The sequence below is a fragment of the Camelus bactrianus genome, chromosome 28, assembly GCF_048773025.1.
Source record: "Camelus bactrianus isolate YW-2024 breed Bactrian camel chromosome 28, ASM4877302v1, whole genome shotgun sequence".
In the NCBI taxonomy this organism is placed as follows: Eukaryota; Metazoa; Chordata; class Mammalia; order Artiodactyla; family Camelidae; genus Camelus; species Camelus bactrianus.
Window position 1 is genome coordinate 16,688,803 of NC_133566.1, and position 22,056 is coordinate 16,710,858.

At 42.2% G+C, this 22,056-nt stretch overlaps 1 protein-coding gene across 4 annotated transcripts in view; it reads left to right on the forward strand.

Moving 5' to 3' along the window:
- The window catches only part of ACOXL (acyl-CoA oxidase like), a 255,445-nt gene that overhangs the window by 104,600 nt on the left and 128,789 nt on the right, over positions 1-22,056 (forward strand). For 2 of the 4 annotated variants that reach the window (XM_074354662.1, XM_074354665.1), the window contains one exon: positions 10,678-10,794. The exons of 1 other annotated variant lie outside the window; for it this stretch is intronic. In XM_074354662.1, the coding sequence (XP_074210763.1) occupies positions 10,678-10,794 (117 nt within the window). The remainder of the gene's footprint in view (positions 1-10,677; positions 10,795-22,056) is intronic. One more of the 4 variants, XM_074354663.1, reaches the window with a different exon arrangement.

Consider the following 22,056-nt stretch of genomic DNA (forward strand, 5'->3'; position numbering starts at 1 on the left):
ATCCAACACCTGACATCCAGATGCTGGACAGAAGTGAGGCCCAACAACTGGGTAGATAGATGCTGTTAGATGGAAGATGAAGTGTTTGGCTTCTGCTGGGAGGGGTAGTTATTACAGTATAGACCCACTCAAAGAGATTTTTTTCCCCTTAAATAAATATTCCTTGAAGGCACGTATTCTGGTGCCAACAGAATATCAAAGTTTGCTTTTACTTATTATTTCAGTTTTAGAATCAAAGATGAAAAAGGATGCCTGGAAAAAGCTGTGTTTAGGGAGGCTCAGGACTTGCATTAATTTCCTGGCAGATTAGAGAATGAAGTGGGAGAGAGGTTAAAGCAAGGACTCGTCTGCCAAGTCAGTTGGAAAGAGGAAGATCAAGGGAATTGTCTGAACCCTGGGAATGGCTATTTTAAGCAGATAGGAACAAGAGTCTGTTCACCTTCAGAGATCCTTCTCCAGTCAGCCTAGTGGCACTTGCTACAGTTAACTCTATTGGTAGATTTATTCCTGTATCCCATTGGGGTAGACCTACATCTCTCACCTCTGCTTATCTTTAAAGTTAAAACAACCACAAAGTAACACAGATGAAGGAAAAAAGTGTCTGGTCCTTTGGTATAGTTTTAAAAACATTCCTAATAGGAAAAAAAAAATTCCAAAGCAAAGGCATTGGATCAAATTGATTATATAAACATTTTAAAAATGTACATATTTCAAAAGCAAAGATAAAGACTTGACACAGTAAAGAAACATCTAAACAAACATGACTAAAGAAGGTTTATTTTCCTTAATATATAAAGAGCCTCTGTGAATAAATAAGAAAAACAGTAATACCACAGTATATAAATAAATAGGTATATGATATGAGACAATTTTAAGAAGACATATCTATGGCTAATAAATATGTAAACTCATCCCCATCACTTGGGTGTCAACAGAGACCAGGTGGGGAGCCTAGCCTTCTGCCTCCACATCAGGAATAACTCCTTTCATGTCAGAGAGATCCAGAGGATATAAATAAGATCCAGAATCACAACATAACATGACAATGTACCTGTCTCAATTACAAAAAGTCACTCATCATACTAAGAATTAGGAGGATTTCAAACTGAATGACAAAAAATAATCAATAGATACCAACACTGAGGTGATGGAGGTGTTAGAATAATCTGAAAAATATTTAAAGCAGCCATCAGAAAAATGCTTCAAAGAGCAATTACAAAACGCTTGAAACATGAAAAAATAGAATGTCTTGGCAAAGAATTGAAAGTGGAGGTGAAGGGATGGACTATATTAAAGAAGAACCAAATGGAAATTTTAGAACAGAAAAATACAATAACCTAAATAAAAAACCCAGTGAATGGTGTCAGCATCAGAATGGAGGGGACGGAAGAAGGAATCAGCAAACTAGAAGATTGAAAAAAAAGGAAAGAGAATATCCATGCAACAAAGAGCTACTTCTTTGAAAAGATCCATAAAATTGACAGACCCCTCACAACACTGTCAAAGAGGAAAAGAGGAAACACAAATTCCTAGTATCAGGAATGAGACGGGGGATATTACTGCAGACCCTGCAAACATTAAACAGGTTAATGAGAGAATACCAGGAACAACTGTGTAAACATACATCTGAAAACTTAGACAAAATGGGCCAATGCTTTGAAAAACACAGAATACCGCAACTCATCTCATATGTAGGACAATTGAATAATCCTATAACTGTTAAGGAAATTGAATTAATTTAAAAACTCCTAAAAAATCTTCAGACAAAATATTCTCATTGGAGAATTCTGCCAAACATTTAGAGAAGAATTTAACAATAATTCTGTACAACTCTAATAGAAAATAGAAGAGGAAGGAACACTTTCCAAATTCATTTTATGAAGCTAGTTGTATTCTGTTTGCAAAGCCAAATAAAGTCACTGTAATAGAAAAGGAAATTATGGAACAGTATCCCTCATGAATATAGACACAAAAATCCTTAGCAAAATTTTAGGAAATAGAATTTAGCAATATATAAAAAGAATTATACACCATGACCAAGTAGGGTTTATTCTATTATGGAGCTGATTTAATATTCAAAAATCAATGCAATCCACCATATTGATAGACTAAAGAAGAAAAATTATGTAATCGTAATCAATTGGTGCAGAAAGAGCATTTAAAAAATGTAATCTACATTCTTGATAAAAACTCTCATTCAAATAGGAATAGCGAGAAATGTGTTCAGTCTGATACAGATCATCTACGAGAGACACAGGCGTGCCTCAGTTCACTGTGCCTAGCTGCACTGCACTTTGCAGACGTTGCATTTTTTCTACAAATTAAGGTTTGTGGCAACCCTGCATTGAGCAAGTCTATTGGCACCATTTTCCAAACAATCTGCGCTCGCTTCGTGTCTCTGTGTCACGTTTTGGTAATTCTCACGATATTTCAAACTTTTTCATGATTATTGTATTAGTCATGTAATCTGTGATCAGGGGTTTTTAAAAAATTCATTAATTTGTTTTTTAAAAATTGAAGTCTAGTCAGTTTACAATGTTGTGTCAGTTTCTGGTGTACAGCATCATAGTCAGTCATACGTATACATACAGATATTTGTTTTCAAATTCTTTTTCATTATAGGTTACTACAAGATGTTGAATGTAGTTCCCTGTGCTCTACAGTAGAAATTTGTTGTTTATCTATTTTATATATAGTAGTGTGTATCTGAAAATCTTGAACTCTCAATTTATCTCTTCCCACACCCTTCCCCACGGTAACCATATGTTTGTTTTCTATGTCTGAGTCTGGTTCTGTTTTGTAAATAAGTTCATTTGTGTCTTTTTTTTTTTAAGATTCCACATATAAATGATACCATATGACAATTTTCTTTCTCTTTCTGACTTACTTCACTTAGAATGACAATCTCCAGGTCCATCCATGTTGCTGCAAATGGCATTATTTTATTCTTTTTTTATGGCCGAGTAGTATTCCATTGTATAAATGTAACACAGTGTCTTTATCCAGTCATCTGTTGATGGACATTTAGGTTGCTTCGATGTCTTAGCTACTATATACAGTGCTGCTGCAAATATTGGGGTGCATGTATCTTTTCAAATTAAATTTCCCTCTGAATATATGCCCAGGAGTAGGATTGCTGGATCATATGATAAGTGTATTTTTAGTTTTTTGAGGAGTCTCCGTGCTGTTTTCCATAAAGACTGCACCAAACTACATTCCAACCAGCAGAGTAGGAGAGTTCCCTTTTCTCCACACCCTCCCCAGCATTTATCGTTTGTGGACTTGTTAATGTTGGCCGTTCTGACCAGGGCCTTTGATGTTACTACTATGACTCACTGAAGAATCAGATGATGGTCAGCATTTTTTAGCAATAAAATATTTTTAATGAGGTCTGTACATTTTTGACGTAATACTATTGCATGCTTAATAGACTACAGTGTAGTATAAATTTAACTTTTATATAAATTATATTAAATTTGCATTTTTTTCCCCAGGAAGCCAAAAAATTCACATGACTCACTTTATTGCCACAGAGGAGAGAGGAGAGGAGGCTGGCTCCCAGCAGGGTCACCCTCTTGCTTCCTCACTCTAGGGGCCAAAGTGCTGGTAGCTTCTGCAATACTTCTGCAGTGCAGCTGATAGGAGACTTCTGTCTCTCTCTGTATGTGTGATTTTTAAAAAAAATGAAAATAATTCAACAGTGAAGTCCTTAGGCCACCCCAGGCAGCTATAATTTATGGCTCCACATCTCCCACCATTCTAATGTTTTGCATGCATAAGAATGTGAGTTGTTTTAAAAGAAAAATCTCAAGGAATCAGAGTTCTGGCGACTAACATTAACCACCACCATGTCACTCATAGATATTACTAAGGCTGTAATTCTGAAAAGTAAATTAATTTCCCTGGTGTGGGAACCCTCTGAATAACTTCCAGGTTCCTCTCTCGAGTAGGCTGATTGACTCTGGAAGGAACCTGCTGCTTCCATGACAACATGATGTGCTGGAAGGCTCGGCCCACGCCACCTTCCCCAGCTTCATTTTGTCCACCTTGTCCCTCCCTGGAATTTGGGGAGAATAAAATTAGCTGGTGTTCTTGGGTACAGAAGAAGGGCAGGTGTTTTTAGAAAGCTTTTCCAGCACACACACACGAGCACATACACACACACGCACACACACATGAGCACATACACACACATGCACACACATGAGCACATACATACACACGCACACACGCACACACACACACAGCACACACTTATTTTCTAACTTACCAGTTGACAGTTTGCTTTCTTCTCTGTCAGCAATTTCATTATCTTTAATTTAAAGTTGAGTGGAAGAGATTTTTCTCTTCACCCTGAGAATCTTTTTCCAGCAGTTTTAGTGATGCAGAATAGATTGATGCTTTGTTTGGGTGAAAGGGGAAAAAAAAGTGTTTCTTGTGGGAAAGTTTTAAATGGCCTTCCTAGATAAAGGATGAATAGAACAGAGGTTAATCCTGGGAACTCGGGATAACGGTAATGACTGTGGTGATGACCCTGCCATGCCTTGAACACCTACTGTGTGTCAGGCGTGGGCAGTATCTCCCTTAGTCCTCACGGTCATTGTCAGCCCCGTTTTAGGATCAGGGAACTTGATGCTCAGTGAGTTTGAGGAACTTGCCTGGAATAAAACTGCAGGTGTCAGAGTCTGTGTGCAAACCAGGTTTGTCCTCCCCAAAGCCTGGGTTTTAACCACAATATCCTCCTCTCCTCCTGTGATGCCTGGGGTGATGTGATGTTGACTTGGTCCCAAGGTGGCCTCCCTGGGCCGCATGAGCACCAGAAGAGGAAAAGAACAGACTCAGCAGAGCGGCGGCCGGGCTGACCGGGGTCTGTGGTGAAGGGGTCAGACCCCTCTTGCTGGTGTCATGGAACTGTCTAAGAAGAGTTGGTCAACCTTCAGATCCAGGGTGGCCAGGCCTGGCTGTCTACTGGTCCTGCGTGGTCAGGGTTACAATGGTAATACCCTAGAGTTGTGATTTTGGCCAGAAATGGCCCACACAATAGAAATATGGAGACATAGCCACAGGTTACTCTGCCTCATGTGGTCTCTTCTCTGAAGGGCTTCTGGGGTCTCCTCTGGGGTCATCCATCCACTGATGCGAGGAGGTGGCCTGATCCCAACCCCCTGTGGTTCTGCAGCCCGCGCCCCTTGGCACTGCTCTTCTAGGGCTGATGGATGGGGTAGACAGTCTTTGCAGCCGAGGGTGGCAGAATGTCAGTCCCCACCAGACACCGGCTATGACTTTAGACCCACGGGTTTCCCACTGGGGAGGGGAGCCTTTATGTTCCTGAGTTTTGATTTGGTGTGACCTTTGAAAAAGGGAAAAAAGCAACGGTGAAGGCTTTTTCTCTGTGCTCTCCGGTCAAGAAAACACAGGCTCTCGTATCTGTGTGTGCATGTAGGGTGGCGGCCCCCGCGCTCTCTCTAGACCTTTGGACACTGGTACTAAAGCACCTTCATTTTTTTCTGTGTCTTAAATATTCTCCTGTTTAAAGATTGTCATTGACCCCATCACAACCACTGAGGTTTGTGTATTCTATTCTGCGGTTATTGGTAGACTGTTAAAGAGTAAGAGGAAAAAAAGATGTCTGGAAGGTGCAAAAGTTATTTTGCTGGGATTTCTGCAGGACTGGAGGGGCACTCAGAACTTTTCCCTGGGACCGTTTTGCATATTGAATCACAACGAGGTCTACTAATAAAGAAGCACTTACCCACATGTTACAGACATACACCTGCAACATCTCTCCTCCAGACGGGCTGTAAACTGCCCATTTGGGGAATGACAGTGAAAACACGGTGGATGTAACATGTTGAGCCTCATGTTTCAACGCATGGTTGCTTTGCCAGAGCCCCAGGGCAAATTATCAAATGTTCAACTTTACAGAAGAAATAGCATGAGCTGTGTGCAGCCCGGCCCCTTCTGTGGTCCCAAACTGGACCCCGAGATGGGGTTGGTTGGGGTTGGGTGTGCTGAGGCTTGGGACTGGGAGTCAGGCATCTGTGGCACATCACAAGATGATAAGTAGCCAGTTTTTGCACCCTGGCTGGGCAGCTGAACTAAACCTGCTGGGTCCAACTGGTGCCTGTAAAATACCCAGCTGTGTGACGTATTTTCTCTTTGGGTTTCTATGTCCAGGAACACTGCAAAGAAGGAGGGAAATAAAGACAGATGGGCTGTGGGCTCTCTGAGGCTGGGGGGCTCCACCGGGGCCAGTGGGAATGAGGCTCAGTGGTCCACTGGCCGGGTACTCACGGGCTCTCTTGCGTCCAGTCTGTGGCTGAGTTATTCTGGAGGGAAGGTGGCCGCAGGGAACATGGCTAGGGCTCAGGAATTTGCTCCATTTTTGTCCACAGAGGTCAGCTCTTTGACAGTGAAGGAGGGAGGTTCTGTCCTCTGGTGACAGGGATGCCCGTGAACCAGTTCGCACCCCAAGAAGTCTCAGGGTCAAGGATGGGGCCCAGCCACAGAACTCCCCTCCTTCCAGTTTGACTAGATGTCATTCATAGCAGGCTGACGCAACGATGCTACAGAGCAGGAAACACGCAAAGCAATTATCTTTTTAGTAGGTCACCGGCCTCCTCTGGGAGAAGAGACCGGAGGGAGGGCTGGGGAGGCGGGCAGCGCGGCCGCCCCCAGAGGCTGCGCGCGCAGTAGCGGAGTTGGTGATTAATAGCTGTGTCATTTTCTGTGAATGTTGCTTTAAGCAGCCGTGCTCAAAATCGAGTGGGAATGAAATAAAACAACCCCAAATAAATGTTTCCTCTATTCCTCATGAGTTGCTGGAATCCAGAAATAGCTTCTCGACGCTGTAATTTTAAGCGGCCTCGTTCACAGCCCTCTTGCGTGGCTCCTGTGGTGCACATGCACCACTTTCTGTTTTTAAAGCCCATGAAGAATCTGAGCCCAGTGACTTTGGGGTTGTTTTCTGGCCCTGAAATGAAAATTATGTTTACAGAGGAAAATATAGCTTTTACATGTGCTTTTAAAGGAAAATAGTAACCCAGTGGAGGAAAAGGAAGGAGGAATATGGTGTCCATATAGATCGTAAACTGGGATGGTGAAAGCATCTGGCAGGCCATCATCACTGCCAGTTGCAGGGATGTGGGAGCTGTGTGCAGGGAGATGTGCCTGGGTGCTGGCAGCCAGGGGATGGGCCTGGACCATCCTGGGCCCTGAGAGCATAAGTAAGAGGATGAGCGCAGAGTGGCAGGGCAGGGTTCCTGCTCCGGCCAAGCGCTCTCAGAGCACAGAGACTGGAGGCCCCCTCTCCCTGCCACCTCTGTCGGAGCCAGGCCGCCAATGGTCTGGTTCCTGGCCCTGGGGCGATTCCGGCTGGGGAACAGTGGCCTCGAGTGAGTGAAAGAACCCGTGCGGGAGGTGGCTGGGGGCGTGGGCTCTGGGTTGGTTAGTCTGCAGATGAAAGATACAGTCCTTTGCTCCCTCGAGGAATCGGCTTGTCCTGGGAAGGGCAGTCCCTCCAGGGCCAGCCAAAGCCCAGATGTCCACGCATCAAAACATGTGGCTGATACAGGTGCGCAGGGCACCAGCACGGAAGGGCAGGGTGCTCCCGTACGGGAAAGAAACATGAAATGCTCGGGGCCTTCTGGGGAGAGGCAGCTGCCCGCTTTGATTGCTTTGGTTTGGTGTTTGAAGGGGCGAATCCAGAACAGGGAGGAGGGGGCCGAGCCACCATAAATGTGACGTGCGGCACCTCGGCTTGAGGCTGGCTGCAGGCAGAGCGCCCTGCCTGGACAGAGGCCCAGGACGGAAAGGTGTCTTTGGGGCTGAGCAGGAAAAATGGTTGAGACTCTTGAGGAAGACCAAAGTGGCTCTTGGATGCCAAACTGAGGCTTCTGGATTTTATTCTGTATGAGCTGGCCAGGGCTGTTTGGCCCTTAGGAGTTCTCCTGATGAATTCATAGACTCATACACTGTGACTACGCTGGGCCGTGTATCATAATGGCAGAACTTAATTAACAAGTTACGATGCTGATGTAAATTAATTCCGGATGGAAAAAAATCCACTATGGTGGGGCTGAAAACGCGGCACCTCCCAGGCTGGCTGATGATGCTGGAGAATGGAGAGGACTCTGGCGACCTTGGGGACCAGCCCTGTACCCCCCCACCCCCGAGGGGCTGACATCCTCTGACCACCAGGGGATTACGTCAAGGAATGGGGTCCAGAATTGCCAGATCTTCCTTGTTTTCAAGAAAGGGCAGACAATCAGATTCTTGTTGGGAAATCTCCTGAGACATGTGAAATCACCTGGTCACCTGGCAATACATTAACCAAACTCTTCCCTCCCCGTCAGTGTGATGAAAGGCACTGTGAGTCCAGCCGCACTGACCCTTGGTGGCCTCTTTCTGTTCAGCACCTGTCACCCAATTGAACTATGAGGGTCAGAGAAGAAATGGGGTGATTACAAGGGTGCTCACATTGGGGAACAGAGGCATGGCAGGTCGGGGGTCAGATCTGGCATCCAAAGACCCTCCCTGAGGTCGGGGTGAGCCATTCCGTGGTGCCTCACCTGCATTTCCTCATTGGAGAACACATTCATTCTTTTATTCATTCAGCAAACATTGAGGGTCTGCTGAGTGCTGGCTGAGACAGACACTGCACACACAGAAAATTCAATGGGACACCATCTCCAATCACTCTGTTATTGGAATTATTTTTTGGCAAAAACTAAAACTAAAAGGTGCTGTGATCAGACCCTTCTTTCGCTGTTGCCATCCGGGTGATGCTTCCTGCAATGATGTTCTGGTACCAAATAAGGAGATACTGGTGATTGACAGGGTCGGGTGGGCAGGGGCCGGGGGAGGTGTGCACAAGGCTTCCCTGCTCACCACCTACTGGAAACTAGGTGGCAGAGCTTTCAGAAATATACAGTGCAGGCTTCTGAAAAGCTCAGCCTTATTGTCATCTTTGTAATTCCTTGTATGGGTTTATACAATGCTTTTTGCAAGAGAAATTGAAAAGACAGAGTAACTACAATTCTCTTCTTGAGATCTGAGATGTTTTTATTATTCCCTGGGCCTTCCTGACTCTGGTGGACGCCTGGTGCCTGGTGTAGTGCCAGCACAGAGCAGGCGTGTGGATGTCCCCCAGGGGAGTGAATCGCATGTGGCAGCGTCTGGTTTCAGTGGACAAGAGCTTTGCCACAGCGACCATAGGACAAGTCACAGCACAATCGCAGCATTTTGAAATGAAAGTTTAAGAGTGAGGACAAATGGAGTTGATAAAATGACCTGACGTTATGATGACACCGTTATTGGATCTGTGATTGTTTTATTGGCTTCAACACGATCCAGCAAAAGCTGAGAGGTTTGCCTATAGACTTTGTCAGGCTCGTTTGGCACTGTGCCCTGTTGGCTGAGTATGGTTGGGATGGATGGAGGGCATGGACAAAGGCAGGGTGGGGTTGTGGTCCTCGGACAACCATCGGTGGGGTGGTTAGACTGCGTCTGGGGAAGCTGTGCTGGTAGAAGATGAGCCTGCGTCCACAGTGTGCCTGTGTGCTTTGCTAGGTGTGTCCTCACTGACTCCCAGCCACATGACACGGCCAGGCTGTAAATTCTAGATGCCTTAGGAACTAAAAAGATCACGGTGCCCTTCTTTTAATTACAAATGGGAGCAGTATTAAAGCATGACACGATGACTCAGAAGGTATCAGATATAAAATTTTTTTAAATGTGCTGTTTCCTCTTTCCCCTTGAATGACTGATGGATAGCCTCATTTCACTGGTGTCTGAAGCACAGGTTCACCTTGCCTGCTTGATAACCTAGCATGCTGTGCAAGTGTGTATGTGTGCACACATGCGTGTGTGTATGGTGCACACGTCTGTGTAAAATGTTACAGACATCAACATTAAGGTCAGAGCTGTCACAGAGGGAGGCTGCCAAGCCCAGTATCGTAGAGCATCAGCCTGTCCAGGGCAGAAGGGTGACATCCTCGTGCCGGGCTCTTGCCATCTGCAGCTGCGGGACTCTGTGTAAGATTTGTCCGTGGGTGGTACCTGGGGACAGTCCCACACCACTTTTTGAGCTGCTCCGAGGAGGGCCCCCGTTCACCCCTCCACAGCTGTGTCAGAGCGAAATGCAGTGCTGTCCACAGGGCACAGGGTTTAAGGCAGGATGCACGGACACCTTTTCCAGCAGGGATGGTGGAGGGGATTTAGGTGGGCTGAAAATAACAGCCCGCCTGTGAATCTGACAGAAGCACCGGGGTGAGCGTTGCCTCCTTGTTGAGAATGTCCTTTTGAAATATATTCTAGGATATCGCTCCTTTCCTATTAACTATGTCAGAAACTTAGGAAAGCTGAATAATTAATGATCATAGGGCGCTTGGAACTATAAAATGCCATGTAAATGTTAAGGAGTAAAAAATACTCTGTGTATTAAATAGATACACAGCTTTAAAAATATCCCATGGTGGGAAGGTTAATTTCCAGGGGAGCTAAAAAGCTTTTTGTCGGACTCTCTTTGGAATTATTTTTAATATCTTAATATCTTAACTACATTTTAGGAGACTCAGGCATCCTGTCCTCTGAAGTATTTGAAGGACAGATGGCTGTTTGGAACAATGTTGCCTCTTGGATTTCAGTAAAATTGTATCTGCTTGATTCTGTCTCTAGCAGGAGGCAGTTTGGGCCCAAAGCCAAGGAAGAGGTCAGGATTATTGAGCACCAAACGCAAACCCTGCGGCTGATGCCTCACTTGGCCACAGCCTTGGCCCTGACCTTCGCCAGCAGGTGAGATGGCTCTGGGGGTTTGCCCTCTCAAGGTGAGTCTGAGGCTCTGGCGTCAGCAGGAGGGAGAGGGGTGGTGGGCAGGGGCGAGCACTGAAGAGCCTGTGGTTAGAATTCAGCACTCAAGTTAGAAGTGACGTCTGAATCTATGGGCAACTGTGTGCCAACCAATTAGATAACCTAGATAAAATGGAAAAGGGAGGAAAGTCCTAGAAAGATATAAACTACCCAAACTGAATGAAGACTAAATAGAAAATCCGAATAAACATATAACAACTAAAGAGACTCGATTTGTAACTTGAACGTGTCCAAAACATAGACGACAAGGAAATACTTCCCAATTGAGAACACTCAATACCAAAACGAGGCAAACTATAGACCAGTATCACTTATGGATATAGATGTAAAAATCCTCAACAAAATGCAGGCAAACTGAAGCCAGAAAAATATAAAAAAGATTATATTACCAAGTGAGATTTATCCCAGGAACACAATTGTGGTCTAACATACAGAAACCAACCAATGTAACAACTGTATTAAATAGAATAAATGAAAAAAAACCCCACATGATCATCTCTACAGATGTGGAGGAAACATTTGACAAAATCTAACACCTTTTCATGATAAAAGACACTCAAAAGTCTGGGATTAGAAGGGAATCTCTTCTGTCTCATAAAAGGCATCTACGAAAAATCCACAGTTAACATCACACGTGGTGGGTGAAAGATGACTGCTTTCCTCCTAAGATCTGGAGCAAGACAAGGATGTCCGCGCTCTCCACATCTATTTAACATTGTGTTGGATGTGTTAGCCAGGACAAGCAGGCAAGAAAAATAATAGAAGCCGTGTAGATTGGAGAGGAAGAAGTAAAACTGTCTGTATTTACAGATGACATGGTCTTGTATATAGAAAATCCTAAGAAATCCACTAGAAATTTGTTAGAACTAATACATTCAGCAAGATTACAGGATACAAGATCAATATATAAAAATCTATTGTATTTTGATATCCTCACAATGAGTAATCCAAAAATGAAATGAAGAAAAGCAATTCCATTTACAATAGCAACAAAAAATAAAATACCTGTAATAAATTTAACAAAAGAAGTTTAAAAAGATGTAAATATATGGAAAGGCATCCTGTGTTTATAGGTCAGAAGACTTAATATTATGAAAGTGGCAATACTTCCACAATTCATGTACAGATTTAATGCAATCTTTATCAAAATCCCAGGAGCCTGTGTTTTTTTTTCCTCCAGAAATTGAAAAGCTGATCTTAAAATTTATATGGAACGGAAAAGACCCAGTATAGCCCAAACTATCTTGAAAAAGAAGAAAAGTTGGAAGACATACACTTCCTAATTTGAAAACGTACTACAGAGCTATAATAATCAAGGCAGTGTTGGGGACGTGGTATAGCTCAGTGGTAGAGTGCGTGCACAAGGTTCCAGGTTCGATCCCCAGGACCTCCATTAAATAAATAAACCTAATTACCTCCACCCACCCTAAAAAAAAACCTCCCAAAACAAAAAACAACGTGGTATCGAGAACACAGAAATAAATCCCTAACTGTATGGTCAGCTGATTTTGGGCAGAGGTGTTAAGACAATTCAATGGGTGACAGAATAGTCTTTTCAACAAATGGTTCTGGTACAACTGGATACCCACATGCGAAAGAATGAAGTTGGACCCCTCCCTCACAGCATGGGCAGCAATTACCTCAACGTGGAGCACAGACCTAAATCTAAGAGCTAATGACATAATAAAGCTGGTAGAGGGGAACAGGAGTCAGCCTTCACAACCACGGGTTAAGCAATAATTTCTTAGCCATAATTACCAGGGACTAGGGGATAAGGGAGGGAGCGAGGAGTGACAGCTGATGGATGTGGGAGTTCTTTATGGGGTGATGAAATATTCTAAAATTAGGTAGTAATTTAATTAGATGGGTGCACAACTCTGTAAAATATATTTAAAGCTGTGGAATTGGGTACTTTTAAAGTGTGAATGCTGTGGTGTGTGAAAGATCTCTCAATAATGCTGCTGTGAAAGAAAAAGAAAGAAAGAAGGAAGGAAGGAAAGAAAGAAAGAAAGAAAGAAAGAAAGAAAGAAAGAAAGAAAGAAAGAAAGAAAGAAAGAAAGAAAGAAAGAAAGGAAGAAGGAAAGAAAGAAAGGAAGAAGGAAAGAAAGAAAGAAAGAAAGAAAGAAAGAAAGAAAGAAAGAAAGAAAGAAAGAAAGAAAGAAAAGAGAGGGAGGGAGGGAGGGAGGGAGGGAGGAAGGAGAGAAAGAAAGAGAGAAAGAAAGAGAGAAAGAAAGAGAGAAAGAGAGATCAGGTCCTGTGAACAATCAGTGATGTTGAGCATCTTGCCATGTGCTTGCTGGCCATCTGGATGTCTTCTTTGGAGAGATGTCTGGGTTTCTTTGTAAATACAGAGATAGTTAGGTCATGATTCTTTTTTATCCAATTTGAAAATCTCTGACTTTTAGCTGGTATGTTTAGACCAGTTGCATTGAAAGTGACTGCTGATAAGTTTGGATTAAAATCTATATTGATAGCTGATTTTTATTTTTTCCATCTGTTTTTTTGTTGCTTTTTCCTTTCTCTTCTGCCTGATCTTGGATTACATGAGTATTGTTTATTATTCCATTTTATCTCTTTCATTGACATTATTTATATTTCTTTTGAAAATATTGTAATTGTTGACCCAGGATGTATAGTCTGCATCTTTAGTGAGTTAGAGACTACACTGAACTATTCTATTGCTTCCCCTGGAGTGGAAAGACCTTAAACAGTGTATTCCCAGTGCCTCCCTCCATACTTTTTTTCTGCAGTTGTTGTCACATAATTTCCTTTTAAATATGCTGCAAGTACACAACATATTGCTACTGTCTTTCTTTTACAGGTATGTTTTAGAGCAATTAAAATGAGTACAATTGAATTTTATTTTACCTTTATTTATTCAATTTCCAACATTTTAATTTACTTGTTATTGATCCAGATTTCTGATTGATACCATATTTGTTCTGCCTGCAGAACTTCTAACATTTCTTATACAATCAGTCTGCTAGCAATGAATTCTCCCAAGTTCTGTTTTTTGAGGAAGTCTTTATTTCTCTTTAAAAAAAAAAAAAAAGGACGTTACTAATATGTACAGAATTATGGGCTGATATTTTTTTTTTCTTTGAGCACCGTAGTGATGTCACTTCCTCTGTTGTCTTCTTGATTCCTTGATTCTCATGAGAAAGTAGCCATCATTTTTTGGCTGTTTCTCTATAGGCCTCATATATTCCCACTTTAACTGCTTTTATGATTTTCTCTTTTTCTTTGATTTTCAGCATTTGATTATGTTGGCCTCGGTGTGGTTTTGTGGTTTTGTGTGTCTATGCTGTTTGGAGTCTGTTGAGCCTCAGGGATCTGTGGGTTGAAGATTTTCATCAAATCTGGAAATATTTTGACCATTATTTCTTCAAATATTTGTTCTGCCCCATTCATTCTTTCCTTCCTATACAGATGTTAAATGGCTTCAGATTGTCCTACATGTCACTGAAGTTATGTTCTTTTTTTTTTTTTCCTCTATACTTCAATTTGGATAATGTCCACGGACCTGTCTTCAGGTTCTCTGTTCCTTCCTTACACAACGTCTGATCTACTAGAATGTGCTGATCCCTCTGGAATTCAGTTCATCAAGCCTTCCTGCAGCCTTTGTTCTTTGACAACTCTTTGGGAAAACGTGATTTTTTAATTTTATCCACTTTTTTTTTTCTTGCTGCTATTCAGGGAGCAAAAGTCTCCAGTGTCCTTTTGTATCTCAACCCTGTGGTATTTCTTTTAGCCTTATCGATTCCATCTGAAGTTGTCACTAACTCTCCACGAAGCATTCCTCACCACGTTTACCCCTTTTGGCCTTACCCTTCTGGCCCTGCTTCAACTAAGGCAGGTGATTCCTGGCACATAAGTTGGTTTTCATTGGTTCTCAACCCGGATGCACATTAAAGTCATCTGATGTGCTTTTTAAAAACTACAGACTCTCTGTACCCACTCCCATGATTCAAGCTCACCTGGTCTGGGGAGCAGCATCCCAAGGGACCAGAGTGTGTGCACTTAAGCTCCTTAGTGATTCTTACCAGCAGCCAGGGTTGAGAACCACAGGAACTTTCCAGGCAGTTTCCTCACATGACCTGGAAATTAATTTCACTAACAGATAAGAAACAGCAGTATTAAATTATCATGAACATTTAAATTGGATCAAAACAAGCTGACAAGGAAACCTGAGTATGTTTTGCATGCCTGCCCAAGGAAAATAAATTTTTTCTTTGATTTTTTTATCCAGTGGGACTTGTAGCTATTATAAAGAGGCAAGGCTGTCTCTCCATTCACTTCTTAGTCCACTGTTTACAAATCGGAGACACAAGAAGTTAGTAGACCATGTAACAAAGAGGCACTATTCCACATTTGCAAGTTTGTATATATACAAACACATACTTACAAGTATGCATAAGTTTATATATATAAGTATATTTATATGTGTATGTAAGTTTATATATATATACACATACCTAGCTTTATATATATAAGGAAAGTGTTATATGTATCAACATGTTTTCCTTTTTTCCAGCTCCATTTTTATTTTTTGGATTGATTTAAGCTTCATACACCTTGATTCTGTAAGAAGTGTGTTGCCACTATTAAAAAAAATTAAAGTTTCTCTGGATTTTAGGGAGACACTCCTCAAAGGCCAACATCAGAGAAACAGAGGTCACAGCACTCATCTTAGGCTGAGAATACTTGGAAATTAAACAATAAATTAAAAAATCACGGAGCCCTTACCACGTGCCATGCACGGGTGAGAGAGTGCTGAACAGGACAGTGAGACACACGTCCTCACCAAGCTGTCAATCTGAAGGACCCCAGGACCACCCCGATTTTCCTTACCATCACCTCCTCGTGCCCTCTGTGGTCTCTGGCCGAGGTCAGTGTCCCCATCGTGGCTCTGCTGCTCCCTCCCTGCCTTTCCCTCCCTCTGTCCCCCACATCGTGGCAGGGGGTTGGCCACGGAGAATCTGGTTATGCGAACGGACGCCCAGGACCAAGTTCCTCAGCCTCGGGGAGTGGTTGTTTGTGTTTTAAAACAAGCCCGGGGAGCAGGTGGCGTTTCTGTGACCTGGCTTTCCTGTTTCTCTCTAGTTGACCACCCTCATCGCCTTTCCTCCAACTTGGGGAAAAACAGTTTAATGAAGTTGGTTGTTCCATGACAAAACTGAGTGCTAAGTACCTCCCTGCAACAGACATCTCACTTTTTTCAAACTAAGGTTATCAAACCTTGGTTTAGGTCCCATCTCACAATCCCCATGGACATAATTCTGCCAATCAACCGACTTCAGTTTCAGGATCTGCGTAGCCTGAGGTATGATGGGTTAGATATTTGCTCCAGGCATTGGGCCCCACTCAGCTGCAGAGAAACACTCACAAGAGTGGTCCAGACCCTCAGGGATAAGTGTCTGAAGTTAGGCGAGCAGGGAAAACAGGCCACCAGCTGGTGTCCACAGCCCTGCCTCTCCTCCCATCTAAGTGACAACCGCACGGATCACCGTCAGAGCTTCACGTCCCAGTTAAAAGCACGTCATGGAAATGAGGTGGGGTGGCTTCCTCCAGGGCACAACCCAGGGGTTTAGATCTTCAACAACCACCTGGCACCTTGCCAGTAGGGCTGCCAGCTAAAATACAGTCTCTCAGTTAAGTCTGAATTTCAGATAGCCAGTGCACTATTTAGTCTAAGTATTTCCCCTTTCTGCAACAAGGCGTGTGCACTTAAACTAAATATGATGCGTTGTTTATCCAAAATTCAGGTTTTGCTGGTCGTGCACGGTTTCTGTTTGTTGGACCTGGCAGTCCTGCTGGAGTAGGACGTGCTCCCTGCCACATGGGGCCTATGATGCCTCATCTGGGGTTTGACAATAGTGAGTTGGCCAGCGGACCTGGTGCCTGGTCCCCTTCCTGATCGCCTTCCTCGCCCATTGCCTCCACAGCCCAGAGACGGGGAGAGAGGGGGGACCTGCTTGGCCCTTAGCGAGCCCCCCTGCACCGCATCCCACCCCAATCGTGTTCTTCTGGCCTTGACAAGGAGGGGATGGAACCAGATGTCCTTTGGTGCCCGTTTGCTCTGGAAGTGACACGCTATGGAGGCGGCGTCCGGGGCTAGCTGGCCAGGGTGGTTGGTAGCTGGTATCCCCTCTTGGAATCATCGTGTGGGATATGCTACAAAAATGAACTTCCTAGCTTACAAAGTGACCAACAACTTTGGAGGGGAAAAAAAAAACAAAAATGGTATTTGCGATGGGCCAGCCTGAAGGAGTATTTGGGATTTGCTTTTCGTCTTGTTTATTCCAGGCCAAGTGGGCAGCTCGCAGTCCAGGCTGGGCTCCGGGAGGGGTCACAGCACCATCGTGCTGCTGTCTGGATGCTGGAGCTGGTCATTCTGGTTTTGCCCGACACCTGTAAAGATGAAGTTAACACAATAGCTAAGACGTATTCAGGTGCTTACCACAAGCCGGCGCTGCCCTCAGATGTTTACATAGAATAAACTCATTTAATGCCTCATGACAACTCAACAAATTTCTCTCTTTGTTTTTTAACTGCTGTCTCCGCAACACCTACCTAAAATTGTGCTGAGCGCAAAGTAAGATCTCATTAATCTGTTAAGTAAATGAATGGGTGGAATGGCACTTCATAGTTTCAGAAATTCACCAAAGTCCTGTCCTTATCAAACAATGGAGCTCGGGAGATTTAAGATTCCTAGAGATCCCTCACCAAGCGAAGACTATTTATAACTATGTATCAAAAACTTATTACTTGTATTTAGTATCAAATACTACAGTGATACAAATAACATAGTATTTTTTAGTATTTCTAGTACAATTTATAATATTACTGGACTGTGTTTTTAATGTAACTTAATATCATATTGCCAAAAAATCTGATTTACTCTTTTCTGTGAAATAGATTTTTGGAATCAAATCCTGCCCTCTTGCTGACTTAAGGGTTTTAGAGATACTCCACCGGCATTTCTCATGAAGCTTACCTTGATGGTGGGTTCTGAGTCTTCCCATGGACATCACCTGTAAGCAAATGCCTTGTATTTCTAGAGGCATTTCCTGTGAAATAAACTGGTTTGGAAATGAGGGATATTTTTGGCCACAGAACCCCTATTTCCTAGTTTATCTTCTGGGCCCCTCCGACCGCCTTATATCAGACTTTCTTAAGACATGTGCCTCCTGGACTCCTACACACCCTGGACCCAGAAGGGGTGCTCAGATCCCCTTGGCAGGCAGATGTGAGGTCTGGCGATGGGTAAGAGCTGCCAGGGGAACCGCTGGCGGAGGGAGGCTTTTCCTCGGCAGGGCCTACATCCTGTCGGTGCTCAGTAAAATCATGGGCCAGCACCGCAAAGACATCCCACCACACCTCTGCTAAGAGTCTCATGAGTCTTTCTTTCCTTAGCCGATTTGTTTTTTATTTCCCACCCATTTCTACCTGGGAGAATGTCTAGGACTCTGTGTGTGTGTGTGTGTGTGTGTGTGTGTGTGCGCGTGCACCCGCGTGCGCCCGCGTGCTTGGGGAGGTCAGTGGAGGATCATATATACATTTTTTTTCTAGCATTTGACACCATTGTTTATGCCTTCCTTCCTTCTTAAAACATTGCCTTTCCTTGGCTTCTATACCACAATCCGAAATTAAAGGGATTTCTTTTTTTATTTTTTGTTTTTCTTTAATTTTATTTTTTATTGAGGTGTAGTTGATTTACAATGTTAGTTTTGGGTGTACAGAAAAATGATTCAGTTACACATCTACAGGCATATAATTACGTACATATATTTTCAGATTCTTTTCCATTATAGCATATTACCAAAAATTGAGTATAGTTCCCTGTGCTATACTGTAGGTCCCTGTTGTTTATCTGTTTAATATATACTGGTGTGTGTCTATTAATCCCAAACTCCTAATTTATCCCTCCCCATCCCCTTTCCCCTTTGGTAACCGTACTTTGTTTTCTATGTCTATGAGTCTGTTTCCGGTTGAATCATATATATGTTTTGTAAATGACCAGATCTAGGATTCTCTGAGAGTCACTGTGTTGCAGCTGCAGCCCAGGGCATGGGTGACTATATCAGAGCATAGATTTAAAATGATATTACCTTCCTGAGGGTACTGACATGCACATTACTTATTATGGAAAGAGCATGATATTTAGGACTAGAGAGCCCTGGGTTTGAATCCTAGCTCTGTCCTAACACATGTGAGACCTTGACATTGGTATGTAACATCATTTGAGCCTCAGCTTCCTAATCTGCAAAGTGGGGATATGATTTCCTACTTCATAGGGTTGTTGCAAGGACTAAGTTGGATGATAAATGCAGAAGCTCTTTGCTTAAGCAATTGCTCAATGCAATTAGGTTTCTTTTCATCCAAGTACGATTAAACAAATGATGATTTCCACATTTTGTCAGTTTGCTCCAGCTCAGTGATTTCAGTTAGGAGGTTAGTCTGTCCTGTTTGCTGTAGGATGAGACCCAGTGCACATCTTTTGTATGTGCAGTTTTCACGGAGGAAACAAGGATATTTAGATGTTACAAAATTATTTAATGGATGGAAGATGGTAAATACCTTGAGCCAAAACTGATCTTTGCCATTAAGGAAATGAAAAGACAAGCCACAGAATGAGAGGAAGTGTTTGTAATCTGTATATCTGACAATGGGATGTTATCCAGAATATGGAAGGAACAATAGAACATGGGCAAAAGTTCTGAGTAGACACTTAACAGAAGGAGACATGCGAATGATCAGCCAACAGACACATGAAAAGGTGTTCGTGATCATTAGTTACCCGGGAAATGCAAATTCAAACCATGCGGATTACCACTCTGTATTCTCTGCAGTGACTACAATTAAAAAGACTGTGAAGACTGCTTGTCGGCAGGCACGTGGGACAGCTGGGTTTCTCATACACTGCTGGTGGGAATGCGAACTTGCACAACCACTTTGCAGAATTGTTCAGCAGTTTCTTAAAAAGTTAAAAATACATCTTTCATGTGACCCCATCCTTTCCCTCCTCCAGATTTACTCTCAAGAGAAATGAAGACATATGTCTCCTCTAAGATTTTTACATGAATTTTCTTAGCGGCTTTGTTTATCATAGCTCCAAACTGGAAACAACCAATGTGTTCATCAGCAAGGGAACACATAAATGAAATATAATATATACATGCCACAGAATGGAAGTCTAGTCAGCAATAAAGAGAAAGAGCTACTAATACAGGGTACAGTATGGGTGGATGAATCTCAAGACAACATGCTGATTGAAAGAAGCAAGACATAGTTCACACTGTACGATCCCATTTATACAAAATTAATTTACAGTGACAAAGGGCTGGTCAGTGGTTGTCTGGAGACGGGGGTGCAGGAAGGCATGACCTGCAAAAAGGCATGGGGCGCTTTTTGAAAGGTGTTGGAAATATTCTGTAGCTTAATTATGGTGGTATTCTCATGCGTACATAACAGTTGTCAAAATTCTTTAAATGGTGCACTTTGAATGATGCAACCTGTTGGGAATAAATTAATCCTCAGTAATGTTGATAAAGAAAATAAGATAAATTGTTTAAAGCAAAAATAGCAATGAAGTTCATAATATACATAGAATATACTTATTTTTTGTCTCAACAGTAGCATAACAGATGAGAGAGTGAAAAGGAAGTATGTTATTGTATTATTACAAGGTTCTTACATTAGCCTTCAAGTGGCATAACATTATTTGAGGGAAAATGTGATTAAGTTAAAGATGTGTGTGTTAGGCCGTAGAAAAATTGCTGGAAAAAAATGAGTAACACAGTTAGAAATCTAACAGTGGAATACTAAAGATTATTCAGTTCATCAAAAGAAGACAGGAGCAGAGGGAAAAGGAAACAAAGAACATATGGGTTAGATGGGGAAAAATTGCAGGAAAATTGTTTAAAACTCAGTCACGTTAATAATTACATTAGGTGTAAATCATTTAGACGCTCTAGTTTTCAGATTGTCTGCCTTCTACAAGAAACCCACTTAAAATGAAAGACAAAGAGGTTAAAAATATGAGAATAAAAAATTGACACCTTCAAACATTAACCATAAAAGAGCTGGAGTGGGTATACTAACATTAAGCAAAGTAGGCTTCAGAAAAAGGAGTATTACCAGATATAAAGAAAATCACTTCATAATGATGAAGCAGCCTGCTCATCAAGGAGACATAACAGTCTCCATGTGTGTGAATTCCACAAAATAGCATCAAAATACATGAAGCAAAAATGGAAAGTGCTGAAAGGAAAAATGAACAAATCCAAAATTATAGCTGCAGGCATCAGTCCTTCTCTCTGAGTAAATAATACGATAAATGGACAGAAAACCAGTAATGATATAAATCCCATGAACAACATGACTGAACAAACTTGACCTAAATAACATTTATTGAACACTCTTCCCAACAAGAGCCGAATACACATTCCTTTCAAGTGCACACAGAACATTTATCAAGACAGACTATGTGGATTTAAAAGGATTGAAATCATGCAAAGTATGTCGTCTGATTAGAATGAAATTAATTGAAGGTTAATAACAGAAAAATATCTGAAATAACCCTTGAATATTAGGAAACTAAATGGCACACATAATTCATGGGTCAAAAGAAGAAATCACAAGGGAAATTAGAAAATATTTTGAACAAAATGAAAATGAAACACAGCATTTCAAAACTTGTGGTATGCAGCTAAAACAGTGCTTAGAGGAAAACGTATGCCTTTAAGTGCTTACATTAGAAAAGAAGAAAGGTCTAAAGCCAGTGGTGTAAATTTCTATTTTAAGAAGCTAGAAAAAGAGGAAAAAATTAAACCCAGAGTAATTAGAAAGAATAATAAACATGAGGGCAGAAATCAGTGAAATAAGAAGTCGTCAAACAATAGAGAAGAAAAGGAACACAAAACTATTTTTTCTTTCAATGAATAAATAAAATTGAAAGACCTTTAGCTAGAATGAGCCAGAAAAAAATAGACACAAATTACCAGTGTCTGAACTAAAAGAAAGGACATCACTATAGATCCTGCAGACATTGAAAGGATAAACGTAAGTATTACTGTTATTGTTGTTTTTGACATAATATCAGTGTCAACACCTTTGACAACATATATGAAATAGACACATTACTTGAAAGATAAATACCAGAAGTGACACAAAAAGAAATGGAAA